This window comes from Canis lupus, chromosome 19 (genome assembly GCF_048164855.1).
Source record: "Canis lupus baileyi chromosome 19, mCanLup2.hap1, whole genome shotgun sequence".
Classification (NCBI taxonomy): domain Eukaryota; kingdom Metazoa; phylum Chordata; class Mammalia; order Carnivora; family Canidae; genus Canis; species Canis lupus.
In genome coordinates, this window is record NC_132856.1 from 58376062 (window position 1) to 58394569 (window position 18508).

General features: G+C 61.0%; 1 protein-coding gene across 3 annotated transcripts; it reads left to right on the forward strand.

The window, feature by feature from the left end:
• The first annotated feature begins 632 nt into the window (after nt 1–632).
• Nucleotides 633–18225, forward strand: LMNB2 (lamin B2). Of its 3 annotated transcripts, none has more exons than XM_072787950.1 (12): nt 633–856; nt 7617–7753; nt 12358–12514; nt 12684–12809; nt 15103–15273; nt 15355–15480; nt 15733–15953; nt 16051–16339; nt 16420–16527; nt 17035–17154; nt 17409–17522; nt 18121–18225. In XM_072787950.1, exons 1-12 carry the CDS (start codon nt 653–655, stop codon nt 18160–18162), a joined length of 1815 nt encoding a protein of 604 aa, XP_072644051.1. In that variant the 5' UTR covers nt 633–652; the 3' UTR covers nt 18163–18225. The 3 variants fall into 3 exon arrangements, with proteins under 3 accessions (XP_072644051.1, XP_072644052.1, XP_072644053.1); XM_072787951.1 differs by lacking the exon at nt 633–856 and adding an exon at nt 1187–1258; XM_072787952.1 differs by lacking the exon at nt 633–856 and adding an exon at nt 6928–7212.
• Nucleotides 18226–18508: the final 283 nt, after the last annotated feature.

The window sequence follows — 18508 nt, forward strand, 5'->3', positions numbered from 1 at the left end:
TCTTTTTTTTTTTTTTTTTTTAATTTAGTTTAAGGGGATCCCTGGGTGGCTCAGCGGTTTAGCGCCTGCCTTTGGCCCAGGGTGTGATCCTGAAGTCCCAGGATCGAGTCCCACATTGGGCTCCCTGCATGGAGCCTGCTTCTCCCTCTGCCTCTCTGTCTGTCATAAATAAATTAAACCTTTACCATTTTTAATTTAATTATTTTATTATTTTATTTTACATGTAAACGACATCACTGAGCTTGTTTTTGAGTTTCCTTCACCTCTAATTGTAATAGGACTCCAGAGAGGGGGGTAGGAGATCCAAGCGGGGACAGTGGTTATTGGAAAGAAACCCGGTGTCATTTGCGGTCGAGCTGGGGGTTTCAGGCCGGAGACTCGGCCCCGGACGCCAGCAGTTGGAGGAACAAACAGCAAAGCACAGCGCGGGAGGGGGGTCTCGCCCGCGCAGGGAACTACAGCTCCCGGGCCGCCCCGCGCAGCCGCGACAGACTACAAGTCCCAGGCTGCTCCGCGGCGGCGGGCGGCGAGCGCCATCTTGGTCGGCGGCGCGGATTGAATGAGCCCGCTGCGCCGCGGCCGCCGTCCCGAGCCGCGCGGGCCCCGAGCCGCCGCCGCCGCCGCCGCCGCCGCCCCCTCCGCCGCCGCCGCCATGGCCACGCCGCTGTCCGGCCGCGCGGGCGGGCCCGCCACCCCGCTGTCGCCCACGCGCCTGTCGAGGCTGCAGGAGAAGGAGGAGCTGCGCGAGCTCAATGACCGCCTGGCGCACTACATCGACCGCGTCCGCGCGCTCGAGCTCGAGAACGACCGGCTGCTGCTCAAGATCTCCGAGAGGGAGGAGGTGACCACGCGCGAGGTGGGCGCGCAACCGGGCTCCGGCCTCGGAGGGGGCGCTCGGCGGGCCCCGCCCACCGGGGTCCCCGGGGCTTGGGGGGGCGCGGGGGGGCTCCGGCCTCGGAGGGGGCGCTCGGCAGGCCCCGCCCACCGGGGGCGCTCGGCAGGCCCCGCCCTCGGAGGATGCCCCGCGGGTTTCGGGGAACCCCCCCCGTGAGGTCTGGAGGCCAGGCGGGCCCTGCCCACCGAGGAGACCCTCAGGGGGTCTCGGGGAGAGGGGCCCAGGCGGGGGGTGCGCCCTGGGGCAGGCCCCGCCCACGGAGAAGGCCGCGGGATCTTTGGGGGACCTGTGAGCCAGGGATGCGGGATGCTCTCTGGACCGGGCCCCGCCCACCGAAGGTTTCCCCGGCTTTCTCGGGCGCCTGTAAGCGAGGGGTGCACCCTGGGGCAGGCCCCGCCCGCCGAGGGCCCGGCAGGGGGTTTCATGTACCCGCCCCCCCCCCCCCCAGTGAGGCATACGGTCCTCCGAGGGATCCCCTAAGGGATCTCTGGGCGACTGGGGGAGCTGGGGCAGCCCCGAGCCTTGAGTGCTCGGAGATCTGGGGATCCCCTGGCCGGGATCTCTTAGCTCCCCTAAGAGTGGCGGGGAGCCCCGGGATGCATCCGGATGCTCCGGCGTCCTGGGAGATGTGGTGGGGTTCTCTGGTCTCCGAGGAGCCTGGGAGTTCAGGCTGTGGGAAGGGGCCCTGCGGAGGGTGGAGGGTGGAGGGTCTCGTGGGGGTCCCTGGGGGGCGTCCCATGCGCTGCTCTCCATCCAGCTCTGCGGAGTCCTGTGCTGAATTCCGGGGAGGTGGTTAGGCTGCGGGCTCCATCTCCTACCCGCACCTGGGCTGGGGGGGCGCCGGAGGGGAGGGGGGGGCGTCTGATGCCCCAGGGGAAATTGGAGAGGTCCTCATTTGGGCCCTGGGGCACCCGGTTGGCTGATGGGATGGAGCCTGGTAGGCTCTACAACCTGGAGGGGATGAGGGGATGGGGTGACGTCTGGTTTTGGGGATCCAGCAGGAAGTTTTGGGTTCCAGATGGGTCCCAGGGCTTCACTACAGACGGAGGAGGAAGGGGCTGGGCAAGCCCCACCCCTGGGGGGGCATTCGAGGGGCCGGGTGTCCAGGGGTCCAGGCCGAGTTCTTTCCTTGCTTGGGAACTGTGGCTCCAGCTCAACTCTACACCAGCCCTCACTGGGCCCAGGCCCTCCCCCCCCCTACTCAGCCAGACCCCTGCTGGCCCCTTAAAACCCAGATGGGGTTCCTCTGAATCAGGGGTGCGGTGCTCAACGTTGTAGTTCCCCCTGAGGGCCCAGTAGGAGAGCCAGGCCCTGAAGCCAGAATGTGCTTGAGCCTCGGCTGCCCTGTCCTGACTGTGGACTGTGGGACAGACTCGTGGGAGAGCAGCTGGGGGGTCATTTCTGGGAGCCACTTGCCCTTTGTGTGACTTTGGGCAAGTCACTTACACTCTGGGTCTTGGTGCTTCTTCTGTAAAATGGAAACATTGCCCCCTCCTGTGCTACCTGCGAGGCCTTGCCTGTTAGTGTTTATTTTGTAGAAGGAGGACAGGCGCCCAGAGGAGGTATCCCGTGGGTTCTGTTGCCTCTGATAGTTGCCAGGATAGGGAATGGCTCAGAAAGTGGCTTGGGTGATGGAGACGAAGAAGGTTCGTTGGTAGGAGGTGCTGTCTATACTGCTTGCGCTTGGATTCAAATTCAGATGCACCCTGCTTTTAGTCTGTGTGACCTTGGGCGGGTTTTGTTGTTTATAACACGGAGCTAGGAGCTAGACTCGCCCGCCCTGGCCCTCCAGCGAGCGTGGCCGCCTGCCTCGGCCACGCGTGTGTCCTCAGGATGCGGCCTGGTGCCTGCCTGCAGGGAACCCGGGTTGGTTGCTGCGCCGTCCGCATTTCTCGTCTTTCCCTTGGCCTGGTTGTGCCACCTGCAGATGGGGTGATGAGCCTGCTGGGCCCAGTGGAAGTGGGTGCCAGCCTGCACCGCGTGGGTGCTGTACCCAGAGTGCGTGCAAGAGGGCCAGGGGAACCCCATCAGGCCCGTCTGTCTGGGCAGCAGCGTTACTCCTCGGCTGGTCTGGGCTTTCTGGAATCCAGACGAACTCACGGGAACAAAGGCAGTCTTGCTGTGGGTGATAAACCTGCCCCACTGTGACCTCAGGGGCCATGCAGGGGTTCTAGGTGTCACCTGGGGGTGAGGGGTGTGCCCTCAGCTGGAGCTGGGACTTGCAACCAGCTTGTTCCCCTGGAGCTTCCAGCTGCCTGTGGGCCAGGTGATGAGTGTCCCTCTCACCTGGGCAGTGGGGGGAGCTGGTGACTGCTGGTGGGGGGGTGCTGGAGCGGCGAGCCTAGGGTGCCCTCATGGGCTGTTCAGAGGGCTGGACCTGGAAACGGCCTTGGGCTACAGTGGGGTCCAGGCTTGATGGGCTGCGGTGAGGTGGGTGGGCAGAGGCGCAGAGGGCGCTGGGAAGGTGGCTCCAGGAGGAGGGACGTGGGCTGAGCGGTGTGCGCTTTACCTGTACAGCAGCTTCTCACCTGGATGGACGCTGCTCCAGGGGACGTGCGTGATGCCGGGGACATTAATGTTCATTGTGTTCCAGGTGCTCCTGGCATTGAGTGGGTGGGGAAGGGGTGCCGCACATCCCCGCCCCCCGCCAGTGCTCAGGGTGGCCCCACCCCAGAGGATGTTCCAGCCCCAAATGCCATCAGGAGAAGCCACCTCAGGAACCCTTTGAGGATGTCTGTAAAACGTTACAAGCGTACCACACGCTCGCAGTAAAGTCCAGTTGAGGTGCGTGAGGGAAACCTCAAGCTGCCAAGCCCTTGCCCTTCTCACACACACGCTCGCTCTCACGTGCCCACGTACGAGTCCACCCGGGTATCCGAGGATACTTCTCTTGTTCGGGTAGGCAGTGCTGCTGAATACTCGTGTGCTCGTATCGCTGGAGGGTTTCTGGAAGGACTGGGGCCGGGCTGGGCGCGATTGCTGTTTGAGAGAGCTCCTGGGTGCTGGCAGGGAGGGATGGGACCCAGGAGGGGGGGCAGTTCTCCAGGGAGCCTCCCCAGTCGGGTGTTAAGTTTCTCTAGCCTTCGGTTTCTTTTCCCTTACCTGCTCAGGTGTCCTGTTGCTGTGGGGGGGTGGGGTGGGTAGGGGGTTCCCTTGGGTGGACCCAGGGAGCTGGGTGGGCAGAAGTAGCAGCACTGGGGGTGGCCTGTGTTTGGGGGTTGCCCGCAGAGCTGTGGTTCCCAGCCGGGAAGACTTCGTGCCCCAGAGACACAGGAACAGGAACGGGTCACCTCGGGTTATCTGGACTTCCCCCCATGCTACCCCTCCCCGGCCAACACATGCTGACACATTTGTTCACTCTTGGCGCTTGCAGATGCCATAAAAGACCAGACAAAAGGCCCAAGCCACGGGTCTCCCATTGCTGCGCCCGGGCTCCGCAGTGACTGTCACAGGTGCCGGGAGGCCTGCCCCGAGCACACCTGTTAGTGGCCTGAAAGAGGCTGGGAGCTTGTGCTCTGCAAGAATGTTCTGAATTGTCCCAGGGCTGCAGCGGGGTTGGCAAATGTTTTCTGAAGAGGCCAGAGTCAGCATTTTTGGCTCCGCGGCCCGGAGGTGTGGTCACGGCCCCTCAGCCCTGGGGTTACCGTGGGAGGCCACCCGCACCCCGCGCAGGGGGACGTGCAGGGGGACGGGCCGGGCTGCGCGCCAAGAAAACCTTATTTATACGCTCTGAAATCTGAATTCCTGCAGTTCACCTGTGTCGCCAGATTTCTCCCCCGCCCCCAGCCCCCAGCCCCCAGCCCCCAGCCCCCAGCCCCCAGCCACTTAAAGATGTACAGACCTTGGTCCTGGGTTTGCAGGCGGGACGAACACAGCGGGTGGGATGGAATGTGGCCGGAGGGCCTGGCTCCACCGGCCTAGATAAGCGACAGGGGCCACTGCAAGAACTTAGTGCTTTAAGTGATCTGGACAACTGCGGGTCTTGAACTCCCACCTTGAGATCAAGGGTTGCGCGCTCCCCCGACGGAGCCCGCCGGGCATCCCAGAACGCGGTACTTCAAACAAGACGCTGGAGGTGGCGGCGAGAGTGTGGCCTTGGTGCAGGGTTGGGACGAGGGAATCGGGGGGTGCCAAACATCTCAGTCGTGGAGGCAGGCGATACGGTGTATTTTTGTGTCCTCAACCTTATTTTGAGGCTAGTTTTAGATTTACAGAAAAATGGCGAAAGTATGGGTTTCTGCGTATTCCAACCCGGTTCCCCTAGTAATGCCCCCCCCCCATCAGCGTTTATCACAGTGATTTTACCAGTACTGACGTCATATCGACGTCATTGGCTAACACCCATACTTCATTTGGGAGTCCTCAGTTTCCCCTCACTTCTCTGTCCCAGGAGCCTTGGGGACCCCACGAGGCGTTCAGATGTCACGTCTCCTTGGGCCTGTTGGGGTAGAGACCACTTCTGAGGCTCCCCTGGTGTGGTTGCCCTGGGCAGTCATGAGGAGCACTGGTCAGGAATTTGTAGGATGTCCTTCTGCTGGGGTCCACCTGGTGTTTCCTTGGTGTCGGGCTGCGGCAGTGGGACAACTAATGTTTTGCTGGAATGTTTAAAAAATTAAAATTATTGGCATGCCCCCTGGCTCAGTCAGTGGAGCATGTGACTCCTGATGTTGGAGTTGTGAGTTCAAGCCCACGTTGGGGGTAGAGTTTACTTAAAAAAAAAAATTTAAAATTAGTGCAAAGCTTCCACTGACTGAAGTATGGAGAACTTATTTTTTTTAAGGTTTTATTTATTTATTCATGAGAGAAACAGAGGCAGAGATACAGGCAGAGGGAGAAGCAGGCTCCCTGCGGGGAGCCCGATGCGGGACTCGATCCCAGAACCCCGGGTCACACCCTGAGTCGAAGGCAGATGCTCAACCACTGAGCCCCACAGGTGCCCCCATCGAGAACTTAAATACAGTGTCATGACCGCTTCTCCTGCCCCTCCCCCAAGCCGGCTCAGTACTAGGTCACCTTTATGACTGCTGTGTTGGTTCCTGGTCATCCCGGGACCCCCACCTGATGTGGGGGTGTGTGAGAAAGGACCCCAGTCTGGGGTGGCGGAGGGGATCTTGCCCACCCCCCCGGCTTAGGAGAGTTCTGGAAGGTAGGATGGCAGGACACAGAGCTGGGTGCGTAAACATGGGTGCCCAGCTACCTCTGGAGACAGGAGTGGCCACTTTGTGACCTAAGGTTGATTTCGGAGTCCAGTTCCCAGCGTTGGAAACATCGGGCGTGGCCACAGGTGACCGGCTCTGCGGGAGGGAGGCCCCTGCCGTCGCAGTGGGCGGTGGTGGCCAGGGTGCAGGAGGGAGAACCTTCGTCTCTGCTCCACCAGCATGTGTCATCCTCTTGGAATTGCCCCCAGTGGGCCTGCTCTGCCCTGCAGCGACGGGTCAGGAGAGGCCAGTTTACTGTTCTGTGCCTCCGTTTCCCCATCTGTGAGATCGGGCCCAGGAGCCCGTGTCCCGCCTTACCTATGGGATGAAGTGACTGGGAGCTGCTGGACCGAGGCCCAGGATGCGCAGGCGGGGGCCGGGGGGTCGCGTGTGGAAGGCGGGTCTCAGATGGGCTGTTAGAGCCCCAGCTCTTCTGAGAAGTCCCAGGTCCGGGAAGCTCCTCGGTCCCTGCAGGCGCGATGGTGGTCACCCCACGTGGCAGGTCCTCGGCAGCTCCCCGGCCCCCTCTGCTCAGGGGCCTTTCCCGTGGAAGGAGGGGTCCCAGCCACCGTGCACCCCCAGCGCGACACCCGCTGCGCCCAGAGCGGCCCGGGAGCGCCTGGGCTGGGCCTCCGCCCGCAGCTTTATTGAACTGAATTCCTGTCCCCTGCGGCTCTCGCATCCCGCTGTGCGCATCGGTGGCTTTAGCGTGTTCAGAGGTGTGCAGCCATCGCCTGTCCAGCTCCAGAACATTCCCGTATCCCCCATAGGAGCCTGGCCCCCATCAGCAGTCACCCCCCACCCGGTCCCCAAGAGTCCCCTCCCCGTCCGTGGAGGAGCCCGTCCTGCACGTGTCACACACACGAACTCACACCCTGCGGGGCCTCCTGTGTCTGGTTCCTTCCCTGAGCACCAGGGACTCGGGGCCCATCCCTGGGGCAGTACGTGGGCGCCTCACTCCTGCTCACGGCCTAGGGATGTGCTCGTGCGTGGGGAACAGTGTGTATCTGCTCGTCCGCCGACGGACATTGGGGTCGTTTATACCTTCTGGCTGCTGTGAACTGTGCTGTGAACACGCACATGGGTTCACGTGGATGCGCATGTCGCTTCTCCTGGGCGGTAGGTTCCGGCAGTGGACTCGCTGGGGTGGAGGGGACCTGCCCTGCTGGCTTCCACGGGCCGTGGGATTTCTTTGTGTTGCCGATATTTGTTCCCCTTTGTCTCTTTGACTCTAGCTGCCCTAGTGGGGTTGAGGGCCTCTCCCTGTCCCGGTTTGGTTGCAGGTACCTGTGAATACCTGCGCCCGGCCCTATGCACGGTGGGGGGAGGCTGGGGGCGAAAAGGCACGAGAAGCATGAGCCGTGTGCCCGCTGGTGGGTGGCCGGGGCAGGGGATGAGGGGACATGGCAGGTGGGGCTGGCTGGGCAGGTCCCCGCATCACTGGGAGCTGTGTCCAGCCCGGGGGCCCCTGCTGCTGGTGGGGAAGGGGGTTCTCCCTGAGCTGGGCCTCCTGCTCCCCTCAGGTGAGCGGCATCAAGACGCTGTACGAGTCGGAGCTGGCTGATGCCCGCAGGGTGCTGGATGAGACGGCGCGGGAGCGGGCCCGGCTGCAGATCGAACTGGGGAAACTGAGGGCCGAGCTGGAGGAGGCGAACAAGAGGTAGGTGTGCAGCGGCACTGGCCGCCCGGACGCCGAGGCGTGGTGTGTCCAGGGCAGGCCTCCCCACACCTGGGCACCCTTGCTGCAGGGTCCTGCGGCTGGCCCCGGGGGGTGCGCACCCCTGGAGGGTGCTGTGGCCTGGCTTTCTACGTGCCCCTTCCCACCACCTTTGTCCCCTCCCCCCCCCCACGTAATTCAGCCCCAGGCAGATTTGAAACCTGAGCAGCTGCCCTGAAACAGAGTCTTGGGGAGCTGCTCCTGCTGGACCGCCGCTCCCAGAGAGGAGGCCCCAGGCCACAGGGCCCAGCCTCCCCTCGGCCCTGGATTCGGGAGCCACTGGTGTGCACCCCACCCCTGCCATGTCGGGGCCCCAGGGACCTGGACGTGCTCCCTCAGCCTCCAGGGCTCCTGTCGGGAGGCCCGCCGGGGGAATGGGGTCTGCTTCCCTCCCGTCCAGGAATCCCAGAGCGTGGATCCAGGCCGGGTGGGTGGGAGGCCTTCGGGCCCGGCCTCTTCTCTTCTAAGGCACGTTCCCTCGGGTCTGCTTATGAGTAAAAGGCCCGTGGATGGCGTGGAAACCCGGCGCCACTGGTGGGGATGGTACCTGAACAAAGTGCTTCACAGAGGACACTGTACGGGACAGCACGTGGTCAGATGTGATCAGGGCCGGACTGTCCTTGTCCCTACTCGGGTAAACTGAGGCAGGGGCCAGGCTTGTCCAGGGTCCCTCAGCTTGGCAGTGACCAGGACTGAGTCCTGGTTCGGAGCCCCCACTCACAGTCCTAACTATCAACAGGGTCGCCTTCGCATTTGTGGGATTTTTTTTCTCTTCTTACTTATTTTTTTTTAAGATTTTATTTATTTATTCATGAGAGACAGAAAGGCAGAGACACAGACAGAGGGAGAAGCAGGCTCCCTGCAGGGACCCCGATGTGGGACTCGGTCCCAGGACCCCGGGGTCACATCCTGAGCCGATGGCAGACGCTCAACCACTGAGCTGCCCGGGTGTCTCCATTTTATTTTAAATAGAGTTTGGGGGGTGGTAGTTAGGCAGTTTATAGGAAGATGAGTAGAAACAAAGTATCTAAAATCTCTTCTCTAGTTCCCTTCTGGTAAACACCTTACACACCACGCATTAGCAAGTGTGCAATGTCAGAGACAAGGCAGCGCCAGAGCTGACGTTAGGGTTCACTCCCGTTGGGCAGGTATATAAGGAAGCTGTGTCTGCCAGTATAGCGTCACTACCCTGAAAACCCTTGCTCCACCTGTTCCTGTCTCCCTCCAAACTCCCGGCCACCACAGGTCCTTTCACCGCCTCTGCAGCTCCGCCTTTTCCAGAACGTCCTAGACTTGGAACCACATGGTGTGTAGCCGCCTCAGATGGGCTTCTCTCAGGGATGTGCCCCTGGGTTCTTCCGTGGAGAACACAGCAGAAAGTCCAGAGGTAGACCCACACAGTCAAGGCACCCGGTCTTTGGCCAAGGAGCAAAGGCCATCTGCACTGTTAAACAGCCACGTAGACTGTGTATCTCATCAATTATTAGTTTTTTTCTTTTCTTTTTTTTTTTTTTTAAAGATTTTGTTTATTCATGAGAGGCACAGAGCGAGACAGAGACACAGGCAGAGGGAGAAGCAGCCTCCTTGTGGGACCCCGATGTGGGACTTGGTCCCGGGACCCCGGGATTATGACCTGAGCCGAAGGTAGACACTTAACTGCTGAGCCACCCAGGTGCCTCAATTTATTAGGTTTCTCTTTTTTTTTTTTTTTTTTTTTAGGTTTCTTAATTAAAAGATGATTTGTGCTTTTTGGGGAAAATTGAGTGAATTCCAGAGCCTGGGACTCCAGCCACTCTCTAGGATCAGTACAGATTCCAGAACCCTCCAGATGCCTGTGATCCTGTGTTTGGCTCCTTCTCTGGGCTAAGAAGCCCTGTTTTTTTTTTCTGCTTATCAGTCACAGATGCTCTCTGTCAAGAAAGCAGAAAATGCAAAATAGTTTAAAGAAAAAAATAAAAGTGGGGATCCTTGAGTGGCTCAGCAGTTTAGTGCCTGCCTTCAGCTCAGGGCGTGATCCTGGAGTCCCCAGATCAAGGCCCGCTTTGGGCTTTCTGCATGGAGCCTGCTTCTCTCTCTGCCTGGGTCTCTCATGAATAAATAAATAAAATCTTAAAAAAAAAGAAAAGAAAAAAGTAAAAGTCTGCAGCAGGAGCAGCTTTCACCCAAACGGAGCCGTCCTGGCTGGTCTCGTACTTTCTCCCCTGCATGCCCCCACTGCAGGGGGCTTTTGCCACAAGGAGCCTCTTGTAGATGTCCCTCCTTGAGCCATCAAGTGTCCTCTGTGCCAGGATTCTTTCCTGACTGCCGGGATGTTCCATGCCCGGGGCTGCTGGGGCCGTGTTAAGCTGCTCCCATTGTTCTGCGACAGTGTCTGTGGCTGGCAGCTGTGCCCACTGTCGCAAGAGTCACTTTCCTCAGCCTGCAAGCAGATTGGCCTGATGCTGGGCTTGGCGGGTGGCAGGCGGGACAAGAGGAATGGCCAATCCAAGGATTTGTGGCCCCTGCCCCACAAGGCAGGCTTCCTGTCCTCGCTGGGCCTGTGGACGCCTCTTCCGCCCTCCGGCGCTCGGGTGCCTCACTTTCTGTTCTAGGCGCAGGAGCCCTTCCAGAGCCGGGAGATGGGGCTGTTGAGATCTGGTGTTCTTTCCCTAGCCAATTTATCCCATCCTTGTGATGGTAGGAACGTGGGTAGCTGCGTGGAGGGCCTGACAAATCCTCCAGGACTTACTGTTAAACAAATGAGGAATTTGCGTTAACGCCCTCAAGCTCGTAAGACGTGGCCAGTGAGACGTAAGCCAGTGGGAGGCCCCAGTACCCCTGCTTTCTGGACCATTCTGTGTAGCTCTGGAGAATCTGAATATTGGATAAAATTGAGAAATTTTCACATTGAGGCACTAGACTGGCTCAGTTGGAAGAGCACGCGATACTTGATCCTGGGGTGGTGAGTTCGAGCCCCACATTGGGTGTAGAGATTATTTAAATAAACTTAAGAAAAGTAAAGAAGTTTTCCCCATCACCTGATGCCTCTGTTCCTGGCACCCGGGCTTCGTTGCTGATCTCAGACTTCCCAGGCACACCTCGCCCGAGGGCCTCTGCACTTGTGCTTCCTCTGCCCGAATAGTTTTCTCCCGGAAATAACGGATGTGGCTCATTCTTATGCTCCCCTCATTCAGATCTATTTCGGGGGCTACCCCTGGCAGGGCTTGCGCAGCAGTGCAGTTCCCACCCGGTTCATGCTCCTCCCTCCCCTCCCGTCCTGCTTCCCCTGCCTTTCTGTTGCAGACTCGTGTCTGACAGGTGGCATGTTTCACTGTCACCGCCACCCACGAAGACGTTCTGCATCGGGAGAGCAAGGGTGTTCCCAAATGTATCTCTGGCATGAGAGTGGCTTTCCCCACACAGTGGGCTCTTGGTAATGGTTGACAGACAAAGATTTGTTTCCCCAAACTCCGCAAAACCTGCTCTAGGGGCTTAGGGTTCGAAGCCCCCCGTGAGCAGGGGAGGCAGGACTGTGTGGCTTAACTCAGGAATGGGATGGCAGGACCCCGAGACCCTCGTGGAGGCTGATGATAAAATGTTCGAGTGGAGCTCTGTGTTCCCAGGGCTGCTTTTGAGGACGCGGGCAGTTCGGGAGCTGAAGGCACTGGTCTACACCACCCCACCTCATGTGAGCCGATGCCATGGCCCCCGTGGTTCTCGCTCACTGGGTGGATGCTGCTCAGCCCCCATAGTGCCCCCGTGAGAGGTGTGCTGGGAGGAGCTCCTGGGGGCCCCCACTCTTGCTGGGGATGGCTCTGTCACCTTCTTGGGCTTGCATTCAACTCCAGGAAGACTGAGAATTCCATTGAGAGGTGTTGGAGAGCCTCAGGCCCATGCTGGTAATGGCTGGCTGTGAAAAAATCAATTTGCTGTCTTTAATATTGGGGGCATCGTCTACTAGAATATCAGAGGAGCCTGCTTAAAATACGTCAAGGTTGCAAATAAGATTGACTTTTTAAAGGCTGACATTTTAATATGCAACTTTAATAAATTATACATTAATTTCTTTCTTTTTAAGATTTTATTTATTCATGAGAGACACAGAGGGAGGCAGAGACACAGGCAGAGGGAGAAGCAGGCTCCATGCAGGGAGCCCAATGGGGACTCGATCCCGGGACCCCCAGGGTCATGCCCTGAACCCAAGGCAGACGCTGAACCACTAAAGCCACCCAGGGGTCGCTATACATTAATTTCTTAAAAAGTCATTATCCCATAAATGATACCTCCTGTGTCCCCAAATCACCAAAACCTGACATTCAAGCTCTTTCTTGGAGGTTTTTCGGAGCGCTTGTATTTGTTAGCTGATACAGAGCAGTTTTGAAGAAGGGGCACCTTCTGGGCCGACGGGCCGGGCTCCGTTACCCCAGAGCCAGGGTAGGTCGGCCCCTGCAGCAGCTGCCCCCACCGCCAGAGGCCAGAGGAGCTTGTCCCTGGGCCCCCGACACTGCCTGGGGGGCTCCCGTAGCCCCAGACTTGCCGCCCTTGCTGACCCCGCTCCTGACTTGCAGCTCCAAGAAGAGGGAGGGCGAGCTCACCGTGGCCCAGGGCCGCGTGAAGGATCTGGAGTCCCTCTTTCACCGGAGTGAGGCGGAGCTGGCTGCCGCCCTCAGCGACAAGCGCGTCCTGGAGAGTGACCTGGCAGAGCTGCGCGCCCAGCTGGCCAAGGCAGGTTTAAGGCGGCAGGCGGCCTGTGGGGGGAGCGGCCTGGGCCGGGTGTCCAGCCCCCCGACACCCCCTGCTGGAGTGCGTGTCCGAGGGGATCCCTGGGCCCCCAGAAGCCACACGGTGCGGCAGACGAGGGTCGTCACCTCGCTTGCTGGCCTGTGTCTCCCAGGCGGAGGATGGTCATGCCGTGGCCAAAAAGCAGCTGGAGAAGGAGACGCTGATGCGCGTGGATCTGGAGAACCGCTGCCAGAGCCTGCAGGAGGAGCTCGACTTCCGGAAGAACGTCTTTGAGGAGGTGAGTCTGGGCCAGGGGGCCTTCCCTGTGTGGGCACATCGGTGTCCTCCCACTTTCTGGGAGGCGGGGTGCGTTTCCTCCCGAGGTCCCTCGCCTCTCCCAGCCTCCGGGGACACTGGCTCGTCGCTGCATCCCTCCACCCGGGCTGCCTTCACGTAGCCTCTCCTCGGTCTCTGCTCTTCGTGTCTTAAGAGGACGCGAAGAGGGCCCTGTCATTGGGTTAGGGCCCACCCAGGTCATCCAGGACAATCTGATTGTGAGACTCTTATTAATCTCATCTGCAAAGTCCCCTTTTCCAAATAAGGTCACACCCCCACGTTCCGGGGATTAGGACATGGACATGTTTGGGGGCACCCCCCCCCCCCCCGAACCCAGGGCAGACCCTCTCTGTGAAAGGCCAGGGGAGGGCACACTGCTGCCTTTGCTTCTTGGGTCCACCCCCCCACCCCTCCGCCTCTTAATCCCTGGGCCCGGGCCCTTGGGTATGGCATTCCTGAGTGACGTTCCTGGCAGAGCGAGGGGTTCTGTGTCTTCTGGAAGGGGACGTGGCTTGGCGGCCCCCTAGCTCATCATGACAGAGCCCATTGTCCTGTCATGGTCCTGAATGGAACCTCAGGCCAGCTGGTGCATGCACTCAGTGCCCCTGGGGAGCTGCTGCCAGGAAGGATGCCCGTACGACTGAGGAGTGGCTTCCAGCTGCAGCCAGGCCCAGTGAGAGCCAGGCCAGGGCTGCCAGGGGAGGTGGGGAGAGCCCGGGAGGGAAGCCCTGAAGGCATCTGCCGGAGAACTGGGGCCTCGGAGGGGATCTGGAAGGGGCGGAGGAAGAGAGCTATGCGGGGACCTGTGAGGGGAGCCTGCAGGGGCTCCTGGAGGGGCTGGCAGCTGGGAGCTCTTGGCGGGGAGCCACGCAGGGGGCGCTGCGCGGGGGGGTGTGCTGCTCTGGCTTCCATGAGCTTCATGGCCTCTCTGTAAACAGGATTGGCTTCCTTGAGAAACAGTCCTATTGTTCTTGCAAACTGATGGCACAGTGTGGTAAGTGCCTGCTTTCTGTGCTGGAGTGAGTTTCTTGGAGGAGGGAGCCCCCTTCCCTTGGAGCCCGGGGCTGGTGAACAGTGCCCTCTGGGTGCACCTGACCCTACCAAGTCTAGGGCCCGAGCCGTTGGTTTATTTATTGTAGCTATGGCGACCCGCAGGCTTGGTCCTGAGGGCCGGGTCTCTGTCTTGGATCCCAGGTACCTGAGATGGGCTTGGTAGGAATTCCTTTTTCTTCTTTTTCTTTCTTTCTTTGTTTTTTTTTTTTTTTTATTAAAGATTTTATTTATTCATGGAAGACGCAGAATGAGAGAGGGAGGCAGAGACACAGGCAGAGGGAGAAGCGGGCTCCATGCAGGGAACCTGACATGGGCCTCCATCCAGGGTCTCCAGGATCACATCCTGGGCTGAAGGCGGTGCTAAACTGCTGAGCCACCGGGGCTGCCCTCTTTTTCTTTTTTTAAGATTTTATTTATTTGAGAGAAGGTGCATGTGGGTGGGGCAGGTTGAAGATCTGAAGCAGACTCCCCACTGAGCACAAAGCCCCAGCTCAGGGCTTGATCCTATGACACTGAGATCGTGACCTGAGCCGAAACCAAGAGCCACCCATTGGATGCCCAACTGAATGAGCCACCTGGGTGCCCCTCATCAGGAATTCTTTTAACAACAGCTTTATTAAAATATGCCTACACATAAAACTTTTGAAGTGTACAATGTGGTTGATCTTGGTACATTCAGAGTTGTGCAGCCTTCATCTCTAACTCTAGAATATTCCGTCAACCTAAAAGGACACCATGCCCATCAGCTGTAACTTCCCACCCACACCCAAGTCCCCTTCCCGTCCTTGGACGAGCCCGTCCTGCACGTGTCCTACACGTGGACTCACACACTGTGTGGCCTCCTGTGTCTGGGTCCCTCCCTGAGCGTCTTGGGCTCAGGGTCTGTTCCCCGGGTGGCACATGTGGGCGCCTCATTCCTTTTCGTGGCTGAGTAGCGTTCCTGTGCATGGGGGACACCTTGTATTTACCTGCTTGTCAGCTGGGGGACATCTGGGCCGTGTCTACTCTGGTGACTCTGACTCCTGCGGCCGTGAACTGTGTGAACAAGAACCGGGAAGGTTCCCCAGCGGTTCATTGTTTGCATAGTTTTGAGCCCTGGCCTGGGCGTGGCACTTGGGTTGACGACACTGGTGACCAGGAGGCAGGTGAGTGGCAGGGCCGGGGCCCCACTGCAGTGCAGTGATGACCTTGCTGCGCCCCAGGAGGTGCGGGAGACCCGGCGGCGGCACGAGCGGCGCCTGGTGGAGGTGGACAGCAGCCGGCAGCAGGAGTACGACTTCAGGATGGCTCAGGCGCTGGAGGAGCTGCGCAGCCAGCACGACGAGCAAGTGCGGCTGTACAAGCTGGAGCTGGAGCAGACCTACCAGGCCAAGGTGCTGGCCGGGGCCGGAGGGTGCGCGGCGAGGCTCCCTGGCCGCCGCCAGCCCCTCACCGGCCTGCCCGTGTCCCTCTAGCTGGACAGCGCCAAGCTGAGCTCTGACCAGAACGACAAGGCCGCCAGCGCTGCCCGGGAGGAGCTGAAGGAAGCCCGCATGCGGCTGGAGTCCCTCAGCTACCAGCTCTCCGGCCTCCAGAAGCAGGTGACTCCCGAGGGCCATGGTCCCGGGCCCGCCCCCGCAGTGGGACCCTCCTTCAGGCGACTTGGCTGTAGACGAGCCACGAACCTCATGCTCGGGGGTCCTTCTGTCCCCCACCCACCCCAGGGCCGCTTTCCTGCTGTGGGCGCCCGCCGGCTCAGGCAGGAGTGGGGAGAGGCCGCAGCCGGGTGGGCATCTCTGCATGAGCCGCAGAGGCAGGCCTGACCTGGCCCCGGGTCCCCTGCCACCTGCCAGGCCAGCGCAGCAGAGGACCGGATTCGTGAGCTGGAGGAGACCATGGCCGGGGAGCGGGACAAGTTCCGCAAGATGCTGGACGCCAAGGAGCAGGAGATGACAGAGATGCGGGACGTGATGCAGCAGCAGCTGGCCGAGTACCAGGAGCTGCTCGACGTCAAGCTGGCCCTAGACATGGAGATCAGCGCCTACCGCAAGCTGCTGGAGGGCGAGGAGGAGAGGTGGGGCTGGGGGCGTGGGGGGCAGGGGCGGGGAAGGGGGGCCCCCGGGGTTCCGCCGCTCAGGAGCTCCGGTTTCCCCTTCCCCTCTGTCGCGCAGGCTGAAGCTGACCCCCAGCCCGTCGTCACGGATCACTGTATCGCGGGCCACGTCGAGCAGCAGCAGCAGCAGCGTGTCCACGGCCGGCCGCTCGGGCCGCAGCAAGCGGAAGCGGCTGGAGGCGGAGGAGTCGCCGGGCCCCGGCTCGAGCGGCATCGGCTCCGGCAGCAGCAGCAGCAGCACCACCAGCTTCCACCTGGCGCAGCAGGCCTCGGCCTCGGGCGGCGTCAGCATCGAGGAGATCGACCTGGAGGGCAGGTTCGTGCAGCTGAAGAACAGCTCGGACAAGGTGAGCGGCCTCCGTCCCCGCGGGCTCGGGTGGGGCCTCCTCCCCGAGCTGTGTGTGAGGCCGGGTGTCCCCTGTGCCAGGACCAGTCTCTGGGCAACTGGAGGATCAAGAGGCAGGTCCTGGAAGGGGAGGAGATCGCCTACAAGTTCACGCCCAAGTACGTGCTGCGTGCCGGCCAGACTGTCACGGTAGGTGGCCGTGGAAGGGCGGGCTGCTGGGACGGTGGGGACAGTGGGGCCACTCGTGGAGGGGGAAGCGGCAGTCTTCACTGCCCAGGGGACTACTGGGAAGGGTAGCTGGCATGGGGCTGGGCCGGGGGCAGGCATGGAGTGATTTGGCTCTGGGAACATCCGCCTCTTGTCACGGGTCACCTGTGCCAGCGTCATGCCACTGGAGCCCTTTGCAGCGCCCTGGGACGTGTCAGCATTCATGGTGCGGGGGGCCAGGCTGTGTGGGCTGGCGGGCACTGCACAGGGATAGAAGACTCACAGGAGTGGCGCCCTGGGGCCGCGGGGCACAGCTCGGCCTGTGTCTACTGATGGGAGAGCCCGTGGCCACCGTGGAGCTGGGGGTTGTCGGTCCCCTGACATGTCATCCTTCGGCCGGACCCAGGGATGGCGATAGGGAGCTGGCTGCTGGAACGTGGTACTGGGGACCGAGCCAGTATTGACGGGGAGGCCCCCCTGTGTCCCCAGGTGTGGGCAGCTGGCGCGGGAGTGGCCCACAGCCCCCCCTCGACGCTCGTGTGGAAGACCCAGAACAGCTGGGGCACTGGCGAGAGCTTCCGGACTGTCCTGATCAACGCTGATGGGGAGGTGGGTGCCGAGGCCTGCCAGGGTCCCTCCTAGAGGCACCCCCCCCCCCACGTCCAACCCTTACTGCACCACTGGGCGCACAGGGGCCCGGGGGCGGAGCTTTGGCTCGTGGGGCCCGTGGGTGCAGCCCTGGGTCTGGTACGTGGCTCTGCAGCGTCCGGAGTTTGGCCGGAACATCCTGACCTGAGCGCCGGCACGACGGGCTGGTGTCCGTCCCCCAGGGGTCAAGCATTTGTGGCTCAAATCTTGCACAGGAAGTGGCCATGAGAACCGTGAAGCAGTCCTCGGTGGTGCGGGAGACGGAGAACGGGGAGGAGGGAGAAGAGGAGACAGCGGAGTTTGGCGAGGAGGATCTTTTCCATCAGCAGGTAAAGGCCCCAAGGTGGCAGCCGGGGATGTGCGCTGGAACACGCATGCTCACGCGGGCAGGTGCACACGCACACCTGGCCGGGTCCGGGCCTGGATGCCCCGCAGCTCGCCGCCGGGGTGGGCTGTGGGAGCAGTGCCTTGCATCTGGGTTCTTGCCCGCTGTGTGGACCTCGGGTTCTGGCCCGGGGCCCCCAGGAGCACCTCCAGGCAGCAGTGTAGCCCTGAGGGTCCTCCGCGAACGGGCCCTGACGCCGCTGCTCCCCCAGCCCGAGAGACCGGGGCTTAAGAAATGGTTTTTTGGGGAAGGGCTCCTGAGGTCCTGGGGCCGAGCTGCAGCAGCTCTACGAGGTAAGGCTGGTGTCTGACCTTTAGTTGTGATGTGCTGTGTAGCTCCCAGCAGAAGCAAGGGGATGTGGAAGGTTCTGGAACAGGGATAGGTGAGGCTGAAGCTGCTGGCCATCCGCTTGCTGGGAGCTGCTGTCCTGGGGTGGGCAGGCCATGGTCTGGCCTCTCCCCGGCAGGGTGGCGGGCCGCCAGCTACCTGCCTGGCCAGGTGGGCACGCATCGGCCTCTCAGGCTGCCGGCCTTTCTTTCCAGGGGGACCCCAGGACCACCTCGCGAGGCTGCCGCGTGATGTGAACGGAACTCGCCTCATGGCTCGTCTTTCTTCACTCAGAGCCACTGAAAACTATTTTTATATCATTGGCTGTCTTTAGTCCTTGATACGTTTCTAGAGAATTTGTAGGCATACTGCCGGAACACGGGGCGGCTTGGGATCTTTCCTCCGCCTTCCTCGGACCCTCCCTTCCTCGCCACTGGCCAGACATTTTTTTTGGTGCCCCATTTCACTATTTGTTTGAATTCAAGGCCAAGGAACCGGACGGCTCGCGGGGGTTGGGCGTGCAGGCTGGAGGGCCCGGCCGGGCTGGGGGCTCCTCTGGGTCCCCACTGCCTCCACCACAGACGCGCGGGGCCCCCTCTGGGA

What these genes read in the sequence shown, in the direction of transcription:
- LMNB2 (XM_072787950.1), top strand. Translation starts at nt 653, where the DNA reads ATGGCCACGCCGCTGTCCGGCCGCGCGGGCGGGCCCGCCACCCCGCTG. An exon ending in AGGAGGTGACCACGCGCGAG is followed by an intron (nt 857 to 7,616) that starts GTGGGCGCGCAA and finishes TGCTCCCCTCAG; the next exon opens with GTGAGCGGCATCAAGACGCT. An exon ending in GTGCCGGCCAGACTGTCACG is followed by an intron (nt 16,528 to 17,034) that starts GTAGGTGGCCGT and finishes CTGTGTCCCCAG; the next exon opens with GTGTGGGCAGCTGGCGCGGG.